General features: G+C 36.2%; 1 protein-coding gene across 2 annotated transcripts in view; it reads right to left on the bottom strand.

The window, feature by feature from the left end:
• CHD7 (chromodomain helicase DNA binding protein 7) overlaps positions 1-16,861 on the bottom strand; it is a gene marked incomplete at its 5' end in the record, with an annotated part of 92,505 nt that overhangs the window by 24,332 nt on the left and 51,312 nt on the right. The window contains 8 exons of one of the 2 annotated variants that reach the window (XM_081996606.1): positions 2,076-2,331; positions 4,688-4,831; positions 6,329-6,505; positions 12,268-12,511; positions 12,999-13,120; positions 13,217-13,354; positions 14,321-14,404; positions 16,126-16,240. The exons of the other annotated variant lie outside the window; for it this stretch is intronic. Coding sequence (XP_081852732.1) covers positions 2,076-2,331; positions 4,688-4,831; positions 6,329-6,505; positions 12,268-12,511; positions 12,999-13,120; positions 13,217-13,354; positions 14,321-14,404; positions 16,126-16,240 — 1,280 coding nt within the window. The remainder of the gene's footprint in view (positions 1-2,075; positions 2,332-4,687; positions 4,832-6,328; positions 6,506-12,267; positions 12,512-12,998; positions 13,121-13,216; positions 13,355-14,320; positions 14,405-16,125; positions 16,241-16,861) is intronic. 2 annotated transcript variants of the gene reach the window in all.

The following is a 16,861-nucleotide window of genomic DNA, read 5'->3' on the forward strand; positions in this document are numbered from 1 at the left end:
CCATTCCCCCCTCCACAGAACAGATCTACCACTCAAGAAACAAACAAAAAACCCATTCCACATTCAATTCCTACCATACTACTTCAATCATATAATCTTCAGTTAAACGCCACAGAAGGTTATCTAGAAGACTTGCTTGCAACTTCTATGCAAAACACAACATACAGTGTTCTACTTGGATATTCAAATACACATGTAGTACTTCTTGCTCACAAAACCTGTAACCCTGAAGAAAATGAGGAGGATTCAGAGACACCTTTATAAAAGCAGTTAAGTCTCAAGAACTTGCTACTGCAACAAATCATCAGGATGCAACATTATGTACTAGCACTGCAAGACCTCTTGGTAGAGCTACAATAAACTTGCGCCATCATTCTCAGTACAAAGATGTTAATTATCGATCAACAAAATAAAACCTCAAGCTCAGACAACTACAGGATGTAAGACTATTTTCTATCCTAGAACTACATAGGATATTACTTGTTTAGTTCCATCCTCCACACTAATAACAGTCAGAATTTACTTATTTTTCACTCCCATCAAATGTGAAGTTTTGACCCACCTGCTATGTTGCTGCATGACACCACGCAAGTCCAAACATTCAGAAGTCACAGAAATGTTATAAAGGCAAAAGCGCTCAAGAGACAATCGCAACTCCCTTTATTAAGGTTAAAATACAGTCATCAAAAAGTACTTGAAATTTTCTATATAGCCACCTAGACTTCAGCAGCCTCTAACAGACACTAAATGATACAAGACTCAGGAGGAAAAAAATCACTGCTCTAGGGAACACTGCAAGCACTACTCATGAACTCAATTTGACAAAATAAAGTAGGAGCAAAACATTCACTTTATTTCTTTTAGCAAACATGATATAAAGAAAAATAATAGCAAGGGTAAAACCAGCTGAAAACCATGAAATCTAAAAAGCATCAAGTTCAGAAGCTCATAACCTGAACATCCTGAACTATTTTCTGCTAAACTCATTTAAATAATGGGTTAACTTAAAACAAAGAACCAACAAACAAGAAAACCCCTACCAGAACCACAAAGCTACTTTACTGTATGCTCATCTGTAGAAACTGAGCAGCACACCAGCATGGTTGGATTGAAGCACTTTGGAGTAACCCTCTGTCAAACCTTTGGAGTGATTGCTTGTGCATGAAATATAATTAGATGTCATTTCATGAATCAGTTTAAGCATTTCTCCCCAAAAAATGTCAAGGGAAAAAAGCCATAAGCGCTGCAATATGGCAGTCATACAATAAAAAACTGAAATCACATATGGATCTTGAACTAAACAGTCTTTCACCAAAGCTTATAACCAGCTTTAAACCAACTATAGCATAAATCGTATACAATAAGGAAGAGGAGTTGGGAAACAAGAAACTAGTAGAACGCAACCCTGTAGAGAGGCTTGTGTTACATCCTCGAAGAGAAGATTTGATTTGACCACCACATACAGTTTAGCATACTTCAGACAGCTATAGCTAGCTGGCTCATCATACAGTATCTTCCATAGATAATCTTGATCTAAAACCAATGGCATCACACTGAAAAAGAGTATTCATCATTAAGTCTAATATGACATTCCAACAAATCTGACTAGTTAAATTAGAAAAATGATCCGACAACACGTATCAGTAAAAGCACGCCTGATCATAATTTCTTATCCCACAACTTTTATTCAGAAGTTTTATGTCACTATCTCATAGCTGCTACTTATTTTCTTTGCAGAGAGCATTAACTGCAACTCTGAAGAAAAATTTGCCGTATTTATGCCAGCATCCACCAACCTGCATGATAAGTGAAGTCTTATTTGTCAGAAATAACAGAAAGGAAAACTTGATAATGCCAACACTAACTCTGTCAGAGCTAGGCAACCTTGGAAAAAAGCAGCACAGATGTCTTCAAAAGCAATGCTTTCCTGACCAGCAGATATCCATACCTAAGAGAGCCTCTCACTTTTCTACCTAAAATCAATGAATAAAAAAGACATACTAGAATAGAATTTCTAATTTACTGAACTTCCTTACAACCATTTTTTTGAATGAGGAGAAAAATAGGAGGCCTACCATTAATAAGGTATGGATGATTGCAGCATTTTCTTAGCTCCATCATAGTGTTTAAAAGATTAGGTACATTTGCCTGACCTCCACCCTTGGAAAGAAATGTGAAATTCTTTTCAAGAATAGCACGGTAGTATTTCTTCTGAATATTTGTCAGCTCAACTTCAATGATGGTTTCCTCTTTGGGGGCCAAGTTCTTCTCTACATCCTCCTTGAGACGTCTCAGCATCATCGGCTTCAAAATAGCTTGGAGTTTTTGCACCTAGGAAACATATGTTATTAAATACCTGAATTAAAACTGTAAGGTTTCAAATATTTTTTTTTTACATTCCCTTAACTTTAAAATTCCTGTTCCCTACCTCAGATCACAAGTAGAGAGAATTTGTGAAAACAAAAAAAAACAAAAAAAAAATCTTTCTTCAATGACCCAGAGACTGAGTTCTCCTTGTTAACTTGGCGAGATACACACTTCTAAAATCAATCTTTAGTGTGCATCATTTCTGTTTAGTGAATGTTATTAAACAGACTTCACTTAGAACTATCCTTCTAGACAAGGACAGTACTGCACACCAGTCATGCAAAGCTAGTCCTAAGTAAGCACAGCTATATAAGCAAATCTGACTGTAAAATCAAGTTTTACAGTTACCTTCTAACCACGAAACACAGTGTTTAATGCTATTTTTCCCTTTATATGCCTGCTTCTAATTTCCTTAGTTTTGACATCCACTGAAGTAGAAAACTATTTAGGCCTGGTCTAAAAATAAAAACATTTTATTTCTATAATTTTTTCACACACGGATAATTTTCAATGTCTCCAGATTTTTGTAGCATATACTTTAAGACATGTCCTAGATGGTGGGGAAGGGGTGTGTGTGTGTCCATTTTCAAAAAAAAAAAAAAAAAAAATCACAAACACTTGACAAAATTTAGCCAAAGTCCCCTTACATAAAAAGCTCAAAAATATTCCATATTGAAAAAGACTGGCATTTAGGCTGTTTTAGGTTGTCCCTCATCAAAGTACAAACCAGCTCAGTGTTGAAGAGCTGATAATTTACCCTGAAATTGGTCACCATCTTCTGATGCAGAGCTGCAGAGCTGCATAGCAGACACATGAACAAAAAACACTTTCTCCTGAATTTACATCATTCCCTAATAAAGCAGCTTCAAGAAAAAGATGAATTAATACAGAGGGATGAACAATACATGGAACGTGATTACAAGAAATGGAGGAGAAAACCTAAGTCACCAACACATAATCTCTCCCATCACTTAAAAGATAAATCAAATTCCAAAACATCTAATGGTGCGTCGGCGGCAAAGGCACTTCTTCCACAACTTTCTGGCCCAAGCAATCCAGGCTCCAATTCTGCTCATGGCTGATGGCATTATTTTAGTAGTACTTCCATGTATGGCTTCAAAAATTTCCAGTTCTGCTCTGCTGACATTTTGAGCCGGCCAAACAAAAGCTATGGTGCAATTTAGGCTATATTAACTCCAGCTCAAACACTATATTAACAGGACTACATGGCTTCTGGATCAGAGCTGGCTCACTTCCAATCAGGTCAGAGTCCAGCCTGACTGGCATGCAACTGACTGCACAATCTGTGGAAACATACCCTATGATTCCCTCAGGACACGCTATGATTTCTCCAGGAAGCAAGGGGCTGAGGAGAGACTTGTTTTGTAATTTAGGCTAATGCCTATGAAAGATTTGCTCTGAAAGGAAGTTAACAAATTCAAGCACTCAAAAGTCAGAAATACCAGAAATTGAATTTTCAGACAAAACCAACATAAAGTTGACACAAAAATACATGCAATCAAGACGTTAGGTTATCACAGTGTGCAAAGGGCCAAATTAAGGTGCCTAAATTAAGATTCCGTGCTTCAGTTAACTCCTAATGTTAAGGTAATTTGGCTGTTATCTATTGACATCTTCGAAGATTTTCATACATACAGGAAGAAATTTAAGTTTTATGTATGATGATTGGAAGCTTTTACATTTTAGGTCTAAAACATGTTGCACTGAGGGTCTTTCATTTTGCATTGATTTATGCATTTCTTTTATTGGACAGCTTGAGAAATCTGTTTCTGAGTCAGTCAAAAAAAATCTTCCTCCATTTGGTTGTCTCTTGCTAAACTAGGTTTCAAATACGTTCCTGTTTGCACAGAAGTCATTGATAAAACTCCCAGATGTTAACTCCACAGAAGCTACAAAGGACAGTCCCCCTACTATGATACCAATGCTTAAGGAAGAATGTCAACTAACAAGTTAATTTTCTCAGAGTGAATAGGCAAGTCTAGAAGTATTTTCATCCAGCAACTGTTACAAGGTACCCCACTCCCATTTTTAAATACCACATTTTAATGAGGGGAAACTTTCCCGGTTTCTGTATGACCAATGAACAAAGGATAAAAAAATCCAGGCAAAATTACTTTTGGCCAAAACAAAAAACCTCAACCAAAAGGAAAACAAACAAAAAACCAGGGATAAAACTACTGTGGTCTCCCAAAAAGTAGGTAGGTATTACTTGTAAAAAGAAGTAATAAAGTTCAGATATAATGAAATGGATAAATTCACAATATTTAAATAGAAAAGTAAGTGTGCAGGAGAAGTTTACCTGTTCTTCAGTTTTCAGATCACCAAATTCTTGCATGAATGTGGTTTCAGATGGGAATCGACCCGGTTCCAAGAAGTGAAGCAAGCTAAACAGTTCTTCTACTGTATTTTGCAAAGGGGTTCCAGTAAGCAGCACTTTATGTTCCTGAAAGGTTAAGAAACAGTTGCCTAGGAATCCATCTAAATTCATTTTCAAAAGAGAAATACAGAAAATTACCTCTTTTTTTTTTTCCTGTATGTGTATCTCATCTTTGCTTCCTTTCCCCTCCCCCAACTGCTTACAGATAGCTCTTTTCAAGACATTTCTAACTTGTATTCTGGCCTTCCTTCCATGATACCCCAGAAAAATACTTCACTACCTAAGCACCTCCAAAAGTCCTCCAGACAGAAGAAGAGATTTTACTGATCCACAACATCCCAGCCTTTTCACAAATACAATGAACTTTAAATGGCAAAATAACAGTTGAACTTATCCCATCACTTCCCACCACAGTATAAACCCACCCATGTACTACACCTCCAGTAGATCTCAGTGCATGAATCTCTTCAGGGCAGGTGTAAGTTTCTAACATAGGGAACCTGAAGCAGAGTTCCACTTTCCATCTACATACAAGAGAGCATGAGACTGGCAGAGACAAGAACAAAAGTTGCATATTGCTTTAGAGGAGCCCAGAGAGGTTACGGAACTAGCTCAAGGTCAAACACGAATTTAGTAGTATAACAAAAACTGCATTGAGAAGTTCCATATCTCCATCTATAGCCACACCTATATGCTCAGCTTTCCACTAATAGCAACCATAATAAGGAAAATAAATTGTATACAGTGTTTTTGCAAACTTTCATTTGTTAAGTCTTGAGACTCCTTCAAGAAAAGTACTGTTTAACCAACAGGGGAAAAAGAACCTAAAAGTGACCTAGAGGTCACCAGTGCTTGTGTAAGCTAATGTTTATTCCTTTTTATTCTTATCAGAAATAAGAGATTTTGAGTTCCAGTATTAATTTAGCATGACTGCATGCCTCACATTTTTAAAGAATCTTCTGTCAAAAAAAAGAAAAAAAAAAATTCTGCTTTTTAAATGGTAAATACCTTTAAAAAACATCACCACCTATTCTGTGTGCTTAATACACATACTTTGTGCACATAACATAATACATATTTATGTAAGCATCAGAAACCAACTCGCTTTTCCCTTCCTTAGCCAGTCTGAAAGAACATCCTTATGGCCACACAACAAATTAACATTAGAGCTGACATTAATGCAGAGCAGTTTAATTCACACCCGTTCTTTGTCCACCTGCCCACATTATACATTTAAATAAATGTCTATGTCAAGAAGCCACTATGGAGTAAGTCACATGAAAAGAGAGAAAGGAAAGAACAAATTTATTCTCTTAAGAGAATCCACATAGTTCTAAGTCTAAACCAAGGAAACTACTTATGAGACATCAGGACTCCAAAATTCAAGGACTCATATACTTCCAGGTATTTTAGACTCTCTAACTCATCTGCTTTCCCTCATTTTTCTTAGCACTTGATGCTTTTACTTGAGAAGAAAACATCTTATTTTACATTTTGATGAAACCATAAATCAGGAATAATAAAAATACAGAAGATGCAAATGTAAGAGATGTACACACTGACCAGGTCCATCATCTTGAGTCCTTCCAAAAGCTTACAATTCCTGTTTTTCAGCCTGTGGGCCTCATCAATGACCACGCAACGCCATGGAATGTTACGCAGCTCCGGGCAGTCAGTCAAGATCATTTCAAATGTTGTGATAATGGCATGGAACTTATAGGACCCCTTTATCACACGACCCTAAAAAGAACAGCAAAAGTTACAGTAAACTCTCTGGCAAAGAAAGGAATTACATTTGTTTCATCTTCAAAATTAATTCTTTAAAAATACAGAACAGTACAACGGGCAAGATATTTTAAGTAAATGAAGTCTTTATTGCTGACTCAATGAGGGAATACAAATGTCTAAGTTTACTACTGTCTTTATGCTATCTATGTTTTTAACCCTGTAAAAAGGCCTACAGAATTGCTGCATATTCATTACAAAGATGTTATGTAAGTATTTTGGTCTTTAATTCATATGAATTATACTAATGCCTTGGAGCATGAAAGTATTGCTGCAATATTCAAATAAGGTTTTCAGACTTCGTCAAGATAATTTTCTATCTTCTTTTAAATCAAACGTATGTGCCGGTCCTGCTAGACAATAAAATAAGGCAGTAGTACATTAAGGCTTCATTTTTATGACTATTAGAATATTTTGCTCCCATTAAACACTAATTTTTCCTGGTGGACACCAAGTAGCCAAAACACCTACAGTTCTACTAAACAGCTTTGAAAAGAAGCAAATCTCTGAACTCTTAAATGGAGAATGTATACCCCTGCATACATTTTCTTGATATTTTTGTAAATTAGTATTAAGGAAAGTTCAACAGGACTACTTACTTGATGTCTGGCACCATATTCACTATTTATTTGGTTAGTTGAGGGTCTTATTTTCAGGGCTGATACTAAGACTCTGTTTCAAAAAAAACTCTGACTAAACTTTACTCAAGATCACAAAATGAACATCTTTTTAACATTACGCTACGTTTCTTCCCAATGTTGTTAAAAGAAAAATGTAATTTGGTATTTCCAGTGTCACTGAGTCTGCAGAGAAACACTGTCTCTCTAAGGATGGGCCTCACACGAATTCAAGGCCATTCTACATTTTCAAAGCAGGACTATGTCATGAGCTGTATATTGAATACATTTCAAAAGAAACGGGTATTTTACAGTAAGGTGACTATTTCTTCCTTCAAATATGTGAAAGTCTGAATCCTTTTGCAACTGACTTGCATATAACCCTCTCCAAATCATGGGGATCACAACTGGCTACTGACTCAATAAAATGATTGAAAACCTGATATCCTGAACTCAGCATTAAATCTACCTATGCACATCAAGAATATTTCAGAGGAAGTAATGACCTGCTTAACAGTGCTTTCTCATGGCACAGTCCAGAAACATTTATTATCATAGGGAGAAAAAGAGACGTTACCTAACAAACAGCAGATGAAGATACATTAAGTGGCCAACTTAGAAAGCCAGCAAATTGAAATGCTGTAACCTTTTCACGAGCCAGATATAACTGTGAAAATACTGAGAACGCAGCCCAGGAGATTCTTTCCAAGTAGTGGAAAACACTTCCATGAGCAACATCACAACTGTACAGCAAGCAGCGCTCTTCAAAAATGATCTCTACATAAAGCAGAACAACCAGGTGAAGCAAAAAATCCTAAGAGGGGTGTCTGAATATGTACTTAGAGCTGTCTAAATCTCACATTAAAATACGCATAGTGGTCTTGCCACAAGAGCTCACATTATTTGAAAGACTGTCAAATTCTGTACTGAAGAACACAGGAATAAATCAAGCAGGAAGTTCCAAGAGTTCTCCAAGAGCTTTAAGGGAATGATGATGTTCTTCAACAGTTTCAGGCCTCCAACACTTGGGGAAGTATGGGAAAGAATCCTAAGTAATCCCATTAATGTCACGTTTGAGAAATTTAAATGTAGAAAGTGACCTATAGCATTGTCACAGGTGAATTCTTAAGCAACTAGGACTCAGTTTATCCTGTTTCAGTGTGACATCCAAATGAAGTTCTCTGATGTTGGAACCATAGGAATTTCCTATCCATTCACTCAGAGAAGTTCTTCCATCTGAGGAAAACAATCACCCTAATAGGTAGCAGTTTCCTGTTCTATTTGGGAAATTCTTTGGGAAGTAACTCAAGCAACAGAGGTAGCCACAAGGTACAACAATTAGATATGAATATAAAAGTTGAGTTATATTTTGGGATATTACCTCTTAGCAAACACAAACTGAGAAGATCAATTGGATGTGTATTAAGTGGACTTCTAAGATGATGCACATTCCACCAATGGGAACCATGACACATTATTATGGTCTTTTCCCACCAACCTCAAAATCCACTTTGAGGAACAAGAGAACAGATGCAAGAAATGTGCATGTTAACCAATTACATATAGCTGGAAGGCATCTGGAAAAACAAGTTGCAGCCACTTTGTGAAATGCAATTCAGTGTCCTCTTCGGTGAAAGACAGAGTCCCTGTTGGTGTAATACTGCCTTAAACTGCTGCTCGCCAACTGTTCTTTGCAGAAATCTGAGGTAATCCTATGCTGTCGATGTTCATAGATAGCTTCTCAGCAGGGAAGAAAACCATGCAGGTAAGAAAATACTCTCTTAAGCCAACACCCACTGGGCACAAAAGAAATGAACCAGGTAAGCCAGAAAAAGTCCTGAACATCAATAGCATTATTTTGAGTTAAAATCAACCAAGGACAAGGTATTCCATTTCTACACGTGAGCCAGGCAGTTTATCTTTTTAGTCCTCATTACACCATGAAGTAGATTTCCCTCACAAACAAGTCAACTCTTCTGCAGAGCTCTGTCATTAATTTTATTTGGCATATATAGCTTTCCTGACCTTACAACAGAACTCTTTCTCAGAGGTAAAACACTACAGAAAAGCAATTGGTTTATTTGATATACCAACCTTCTGTGGGAAGGCCCACAGAAGGACCTTTCAGTTATATTGCTCAGGAACACCAGAACAGCCACCCCTACGTGAGCCTCACAAGCAGTAAGGCAGGAAGGGTTTTTAGGGGAATACCTCTGGTAGCATGGGTCCTTAGTGTTGAAGTCACACAACTGCAGAAATGTATTTTATTATCAACTACTCTCTAGGTTTTCAGAACAATTTGACTGTGGTTACTGGTGCTGAATCTGAAAATCACACTACTGCAGATGGGGTAGGTGCTTCTTATGCATGCTGTCTCTTACTATCATCCTTCAAAGCCACTCAGACTTTCTCAATGTTTAATTGCCTTTTTGAGAAACAGCTCAGCTGGAGAGGCCTTTTTTCATGTTAAGACCTAAAAAGCCAAAGATGCTAATGTCTGAGTTGATGTGTTTGGCAAAGGGACTAGAAATGGTACTGCCAAAGCCCGCCTCCTTTCTCTCCCTTCCCGTCCCCCATCGCATGCCCACTGATGGTACTTCAGAGGACGCCAGACTGAACACTACATGGGGATTCTTTTTGTCAGAACATGAAGAGGATTTTTTCCCCATAATTCAGTTTCTACCATGCGCTTCACAGGTGACACAGTCTTACAAAGAATGGAACACAGAAGGTAATTTCATGACACATCTAAGATAGCTGCTACCAAAAGGAAGAGTTTACTCCATTTCTCCTTTATCCTCAACCATGGCAATTGTCTGATTCTCCTCTTTGTTCAGGGAGCAAAGCTAGCAGAAAATGATTCATTTTTCTGTGCCATGAGTGCTTTGTCATTACTTGCTACAGGGTCAAAAGACTGCCATGGTCATTTGCAAGAGGCAAGTTAAGAACATGGCAACAGGGGGAACAAAACTTTCTGCAGCATTTTGCTTTTAGATCCTTTTGTTGCCTTTAGATCAACAAAACAATATTGCCAAAATGACCCTAAGAATCTGCACAGTAAGTGGGATTTTTCTGACGACGTTCCCTCAGGTTTCATGCTATGTAACTGCTGCATCCTAAGAATACCACACCCAGAACAAGCACTGCTTAAATAACAAGCAAACAAACAAACATGATTTTTAACACAGGAAACACTTCAGTGGAGACAGTATGTGTATAAAGTCAAATTTTAAAATTTTATACAAAATATCTATCTCTGATAAGAAATAATTTTAAAACCAGAAAAAGTACAAATCAATTCCAGTTCATTTGTGTATTATACATCTAGGTAAGAAGCTAGATTTGATTAGTATTGTAAGGAATATAAGCCATTAGACCTCAGTGTAGCAACTGCTATTCAAATCAATCTTCTTTAAGAGCAGCATATATAATTTTGATTTAAAAGTTTCTTTGACAAATTGCTGAGAAAATGGTTATTTACTAGGCCAAACATATGTAGCTTCTAACTACTATAAATTACTGTGTGTTTTTCTACTCTAAGTACATGATTCTATTTCTGTTTGCCCTAATGGCATGTCAAGTTGTGCCACAGTCACCACCTTCAAAACAGTTCTTACTCAGTTCTTTCCCTGTAAAAGCATATTTTCTATCTCACAACCACCCTTGTAGCTTTGCTCTAACAGCTCCAGTTTTTCAACACTCTTTCTGAGGAAGCGAGAACTAGGCAGAACTGGACTACTCACTACATTACTGACAAAGAGAAGAATGCTGTTAACTTTTCTACTCTTTTAATAAAGATATTTTTCCTCCTACACAGCTGCACTACACTAGCCCTTTTAACCACAGTCTCACAGTATGAACTCATGTTTAACTGGTCGTGTGCCATGACACAAAAGGATCTGCATTTGTCTTACAGCCTTTCAAGAACTGAGCTTTCCCTACTGTAGGAATCATCTCCATTCCTCATCCTATATTTAGCCCTGTATTTAGCTACTCTGAATATTGTTAGCCTGGATCCAATTTATTAAGTAATACAGCTTACTCTGTATCCATGAACTGTCTTAATTATTTACCACTCTCCTCATCTTGGTGTCATTTGAAAACTTCCTCAGTAATGATTTTATGTTTTCTTTCAGGTCATTGATAAAAGTGTTATATAGCTCATGGACACAAACCAATCCCTGAAGAACTATGCTGGAAATGCAAATCATTTCTCATTTACAATTACATCAAGAAATATCAGTTAGCCAGTTTTAAATCCACTTAATGTGTGCCATATTGATTTTATATCATTCTAGTTTATTAATCAAAATATCCAGTGGCATAAAATCAAATGCTTTACTGAAAATCTAAATAGATGAATTCACCACTATCACTTCGTTAAGCTCAGCTCGAAATAACCCTCCACAATATATCAAATCAGGTTGAACTTCCACTCTTTTTCTCTCTTAAGTGAGGAGGATGTTGTTTTGCAGTAACATTCAATGTATGCACATTATTTTCCCCCAATCCTGTTTATTTACTCTGAGCAAAGCCATGCATTTAAGTGCAGAGATCTGTTGCTCTTTACAGCTTCAGTTTTCCAAATAATTTTGTTTCTACCCCTCAATCTTTTCTGTACCTGCTTTCCTTCTCTCAATAAGAACTAATCAACATGAGTGCAGCAACACAGAGTCAAAAAAATATCTGACTTATGAAATTTGATAAAGAAGTATCAACAACTTTAATTTCTGCAAGTTGGTCTTTTCCTGGAATGGTAGGCAAAGACTGATTTTTAAGCTTAGTTCCAATTAAAGTAGTTTCCCCATTAAGAATATTTTCTGCCAGCTCACCTTAGGAACGCAAAGTAATGAAAACTTTGCACAAAACAATGAAACCCTGAACAAGAGTTGCACCATCTCAGCAACTCTGGGTCCCTCTATTTCCAGCTGATCTCTTGGCTACTATTAAAAAGCATTCTTTTTATTAATATATATGCCTTCATTATTAGCTAAAACCTACTAGATCAGTATTAGAAATCTAATCAATTCTTAGACTAATTAACAACAGTAAAGCATATACAAAAAAGAGGGGGGGAAAAAAATAATGAAGAGCTTTTACCTGTGGATCTTTGAAATACATTTCATACAACTGAATGGTCCGCCGGCTTGCTTGACTCCCATGATACACAACCACATTCAGCTCTGTCCAGGTGCGGAACTCCCTTTCCCAGTTGGGAATTGTGGACAGTGGTGCAATAACCAAGAAAGGACCATGGATTCCTTTCAAATATATCTCATAGAGAAACGTAATGGACTGGATAGTCTTTCCCAACCCCATTTCATCTGCTAAAATGCAGTTTCGTCTGAAAACAGTAATAAAAACAGTCTGAATGATTTACTCCTAACTTAAAACATAGCAAATCAGTAAGGAGCTAAACTGAATAAAACAGAAATTTCTAAAATGGCAAGTTTACACTAAAAAGACATCATAATCTTTTTGCCTTTTAAATAAACATTATGATTTGTGATGCAATAAGCACAGATATATCCATTTTATGTACCTCTCAAGTTCACATGGAGGAAGAAGGGGCAGCAGGGGCGTGCACGAACACATATACATACAAAAGCATTTCCCTCAAGAATCTATCTGAAATTAGCTATCTATTCATGTTTTATGTAACATTATCCAGCCAAAATTAGTTTGTATATGACTCCTGCAGCAAAAAATTAGACTTGTAAATAATTCTAAAACCTCACTTTAGAAGGCTGCTTTAAAAGGTTATTTTTTCAAATATAAATTATAAAAGCTTTTCCAAAGCAGGATTTTGCAGTAAGAAGTATTTTACGTACGTGTTGTACCAATTGAAAAGAAGCCAGTTTACTCCCTCCAACTGGTATTCCCTGAGTTTGTTATTGTTTTTATACTCCCTGGAACTCTCTGATTTCTTCCAGTCATCGGCAGGAGGTCGCTCCTGTTTCAAATACAGCAAATCCCATTAGTGGTTTCTGAAAGACCACATTACTTTACTATTTTCAAATAAAATCCTCTATACAGAGCCAATTCTTACCACACGCTCCATTTCTGGCTCCCTAGACATCAGTTTCTCAAATTCTTCGATCTTAGCTTGGTCGATGTCTTGCTTGAGCTCCCAAGTGCTGTCTTCATAAGGAAGCGAACACCATTTCACCAGATAATGTGTTACAGGCTTTGTTAAAGACAAAAATAAGATTATATCACAATTTAAAAGGAATAAAAGTGTAACCTTATATCTTCTTACAGGAGATCTGCACACCAGATACAGTTCAAAAAGCTTTACCAGTCCTGAATGTCTGAATCAGCCAAAAGGATAAGCAAATAGCAGGTTGACACCTTGACAACTTAACGAAGTAAGATTAAGACGTGGGGAACACAGGCTTACCACCAAAACAAGCACGATATTGCATTTGAAATTACTAAGGTTAGACTAAAATTTAGAAGTAAAACAGTATTTGTTTTCCAACTGTTACAATTTCTATGCTTTACCACGTAATTAAACAGTCAACTGTTTTTTCTTATCAATGTCATGAGAAACTTCCCAGCAGGCAACCCAACCACCACCATTCACTGATAGACCAATATGGAAACACTGACAGACCAATATGGAAACACTGACACTATCATTGAAGCTTTCTATTCTCCCAGGACCAAAAGGGAGTCTCCTGGAAGACAAAGTGATCTTGCTCTGCAGAACAAGTGATTAAAAAGTAAGAAACAGTGAATCCAGGACCTCTTCTGCAACAGATAGGCTAAACAATGTCTAAGCTACTATGACATTTAGCTAAGATTCTTGCAATTTTCATTTAAATTCTGTATTATCTGCATAGACTTCATATTTCTACAGTATTAAGTAGCACCTTAGACCTATGTATTAGAGGTTATTTTTGTTGGTGGTGTTTTTTTGTTTTGTTTTATATTTTTTTAGAGATAGGTAATTTAAAAGAAGTTTGGAATTCTCATTTAAATCCCTTTATTTTAGGGAAACTGCTATATTAGGGAATGTTTTCTGTAACACGTTCCTATTTTCTACACACACATAGCGTGGTAGCTTCTGAAGTGTGTATTCGCATTTCTAAACAATAAATTCTAAACACAATGTCTATATGACTACAAACACACTAAAAGTTTTGTTTACCTCTCCATTATCATCTGTGCTACGTGAAAAATCCATGATGCGATCAACTTCCACATAATCTGGATTAAAAAGCTCATCATCAATCTGTTCAAGGAGAAAGGCAAAAATATAAAAGATATCTCTATTAGCCCTTCCTGAGAGGAAAAAAATATATATTTCACCAGGCAGTAATATTTTGGGTCACGGTGACATAGAATTTATATTTGGCAAACTTCAACATGTTAATTGAAATGCTACAATTCAGCAAGATCATTCCCCATGAGGGAATCAGACTTCTCAGACTTTGTTAACTGGGCCTCTTAATTACTGTGTGAAACCTTTTACTGTGAGAGAATGTTTAAGAATATTTTAAATGAAGTGTGAAATTACAATTCACTAATGAGCAATCGAAAAGGCTTATGGCATGCAATGCATTTAGCATTCTTGAAAACTACAGCTTGCAATAAAGAAATTAGAGCCTTGTACACTAAGTGCCTCTGGATTATTTTAACTACAGGAATTGTCTAACGGCTTTATAAGCAAGACTCAAAGATTATTATTTAAAAAACAGAGAAAAAACACTGCATGCATACACAGTTGCTCCAAAAACCATAATTTGTTTTGTTCTTTCTTATCCCTTCAACAACTTACAGTATTCTCGTGCATACTAAAGTGTTGTGTTTCATATTATACTTTTAAGATCCCCTCTAATAGAAACATCAGACAAAAAGACTAAAGACTATGTAAATTTTGATAGCTTTTTCTAAAACAAGAACAAATGCCAAGTATTTACGATAATTTCTGACCCACCTCAGAAACAGATTAAAAAAAACAGATTTTAAAAAAAAGAAATTTAAAAAGCAATTCCAGGCATCTTCACTTAGAACAGATGTTAAATTTTACAACGTTGCTGCTTAATGATATGATATACTGTACTGACTGTTATTCCAAATTTCCATGTATTTACTAACTTCATTAAAAACTCAAATATCGGGAGTCTTGAAAGTTAATTTAATCTAGTTCCTTATGCATTAATACTATAAGATGCAGCTTATTCTTTATAGGCACCACCCTATTTTAAAATCATCTCAAAGCATCTTTGGATGCTCTGACATGGTGTTCATAGATGTTCTATACTCTCCTAAAAGGACAACACATCAATTCCTCCTCCCCCAAATTCCTGTTAATTTTATCAGAATATGTCAACCAGATGCACTTAATGAGACACCCACAGTGACTTCATGGAAGTTTTCAATTTGCAACAGGTTTTCTTTAGCTTGAATTATATAGTAAAAATAAATATAAATAAACACAGTAACACATGAACCTGTGTTTTTCTCAAAAGATTGCATTTTACTGAAAGGTAAGCTTTCAGAGACACAGATGAGCAGATCTGGTCTTTTATTGACAACACCCCTGCCACACTACTGCTTATGGCTCTAAGTGAAATTAAATTGATGATAAAAAGCTTAGAATCCCTAGTGAGCAGCAGTTCGTAACGCAGAAAAATGCGATGCATTTTTCTGGCATAATCAGCTCCTGAGAAAAGAGACCTAGTACTGATTCACTAAGAGTCATGCTTACAATGCAAACAACTAACCACTCACTTTAAGAAAAAATGTTATAGTAAAAAAGTATAAAGTCAGGATAGATTACTTGAGTTTCATAAACTTGCAAGACTTGGATCAAGCATGGTTATACTTTATACCAGAATAAATGCTATTAATGTATCACACAATTGTTCAAAATTTTCCGCTAGTATACAGAACAGGAATTCATAAGAATATTCCTTAAATACCTAAAACAAACAAACAAAGAAATCGTACTTCTGAAAGGAATTTGTTCTGGCCCTGTTTTGCCTTAAACCGCTTAATCTTCTGCTGAATTCTCTTGTCTTTGTCCAGGTCTTCCACCGATGCCCACTGACAATGAAGGTAAGAACTAGAAGATGAAACAGAAAAATCTTACTCAAAACTGTGCTTCCACTACGTAACCCTATGTATCCCCCTAGTATAGCTAGGTCTTTCCAGCACATTGTAGTGCCATGCTTGGAAAACTGGACACTATCCTCTTCATCACAGAAGTTATTAAAAAATCATCTTTAGTGGAAATAATCATACTTACTAATGGAGACTTGTCAGTAAATAAAAACAACTCCCACTCAAAATTTAAATACATACCTCAAACATTTAGTGTTTGGCACAAAGGTAAGATGATTTTTTACTTACTTACGCATACCTAAAACATAATTACTATACAAGGCATACTTAAAACATAATTACTATACCAGACATTTATCATGAATGTCACTATTGAACATCATATTCTAGCAAAGTGTAGGGTTTTTAGAAATTAATAAAAACTATGCAAACATTCCAAATGCTAACATGCTATACAGGTTTTTGTGAGAACAGCACTGCAATTAGAAGTCACATGTAAGTCAACTGAAGTGTTAACACTGATGAAAGAAAAGAAGAACCCTTGTAAATGCAGTTCCATGGTAATAATTCATCTTTAAGAAAACACAAAGTAAGGAACAGCATCTGTGCCAAAATGGTTAGT

Source organism: Phaethon aethereus, assembly GCF_964289735.1.
Source record: "Phaethon aethereus genome assembly, chromosome: 2".
Taxonomy (NCBI): Eukaryota; Metazoa; Chordata; class Aves; order Phaethontiformes; family Phaethontidae; genus Phaethon; species Phaethon aethereus.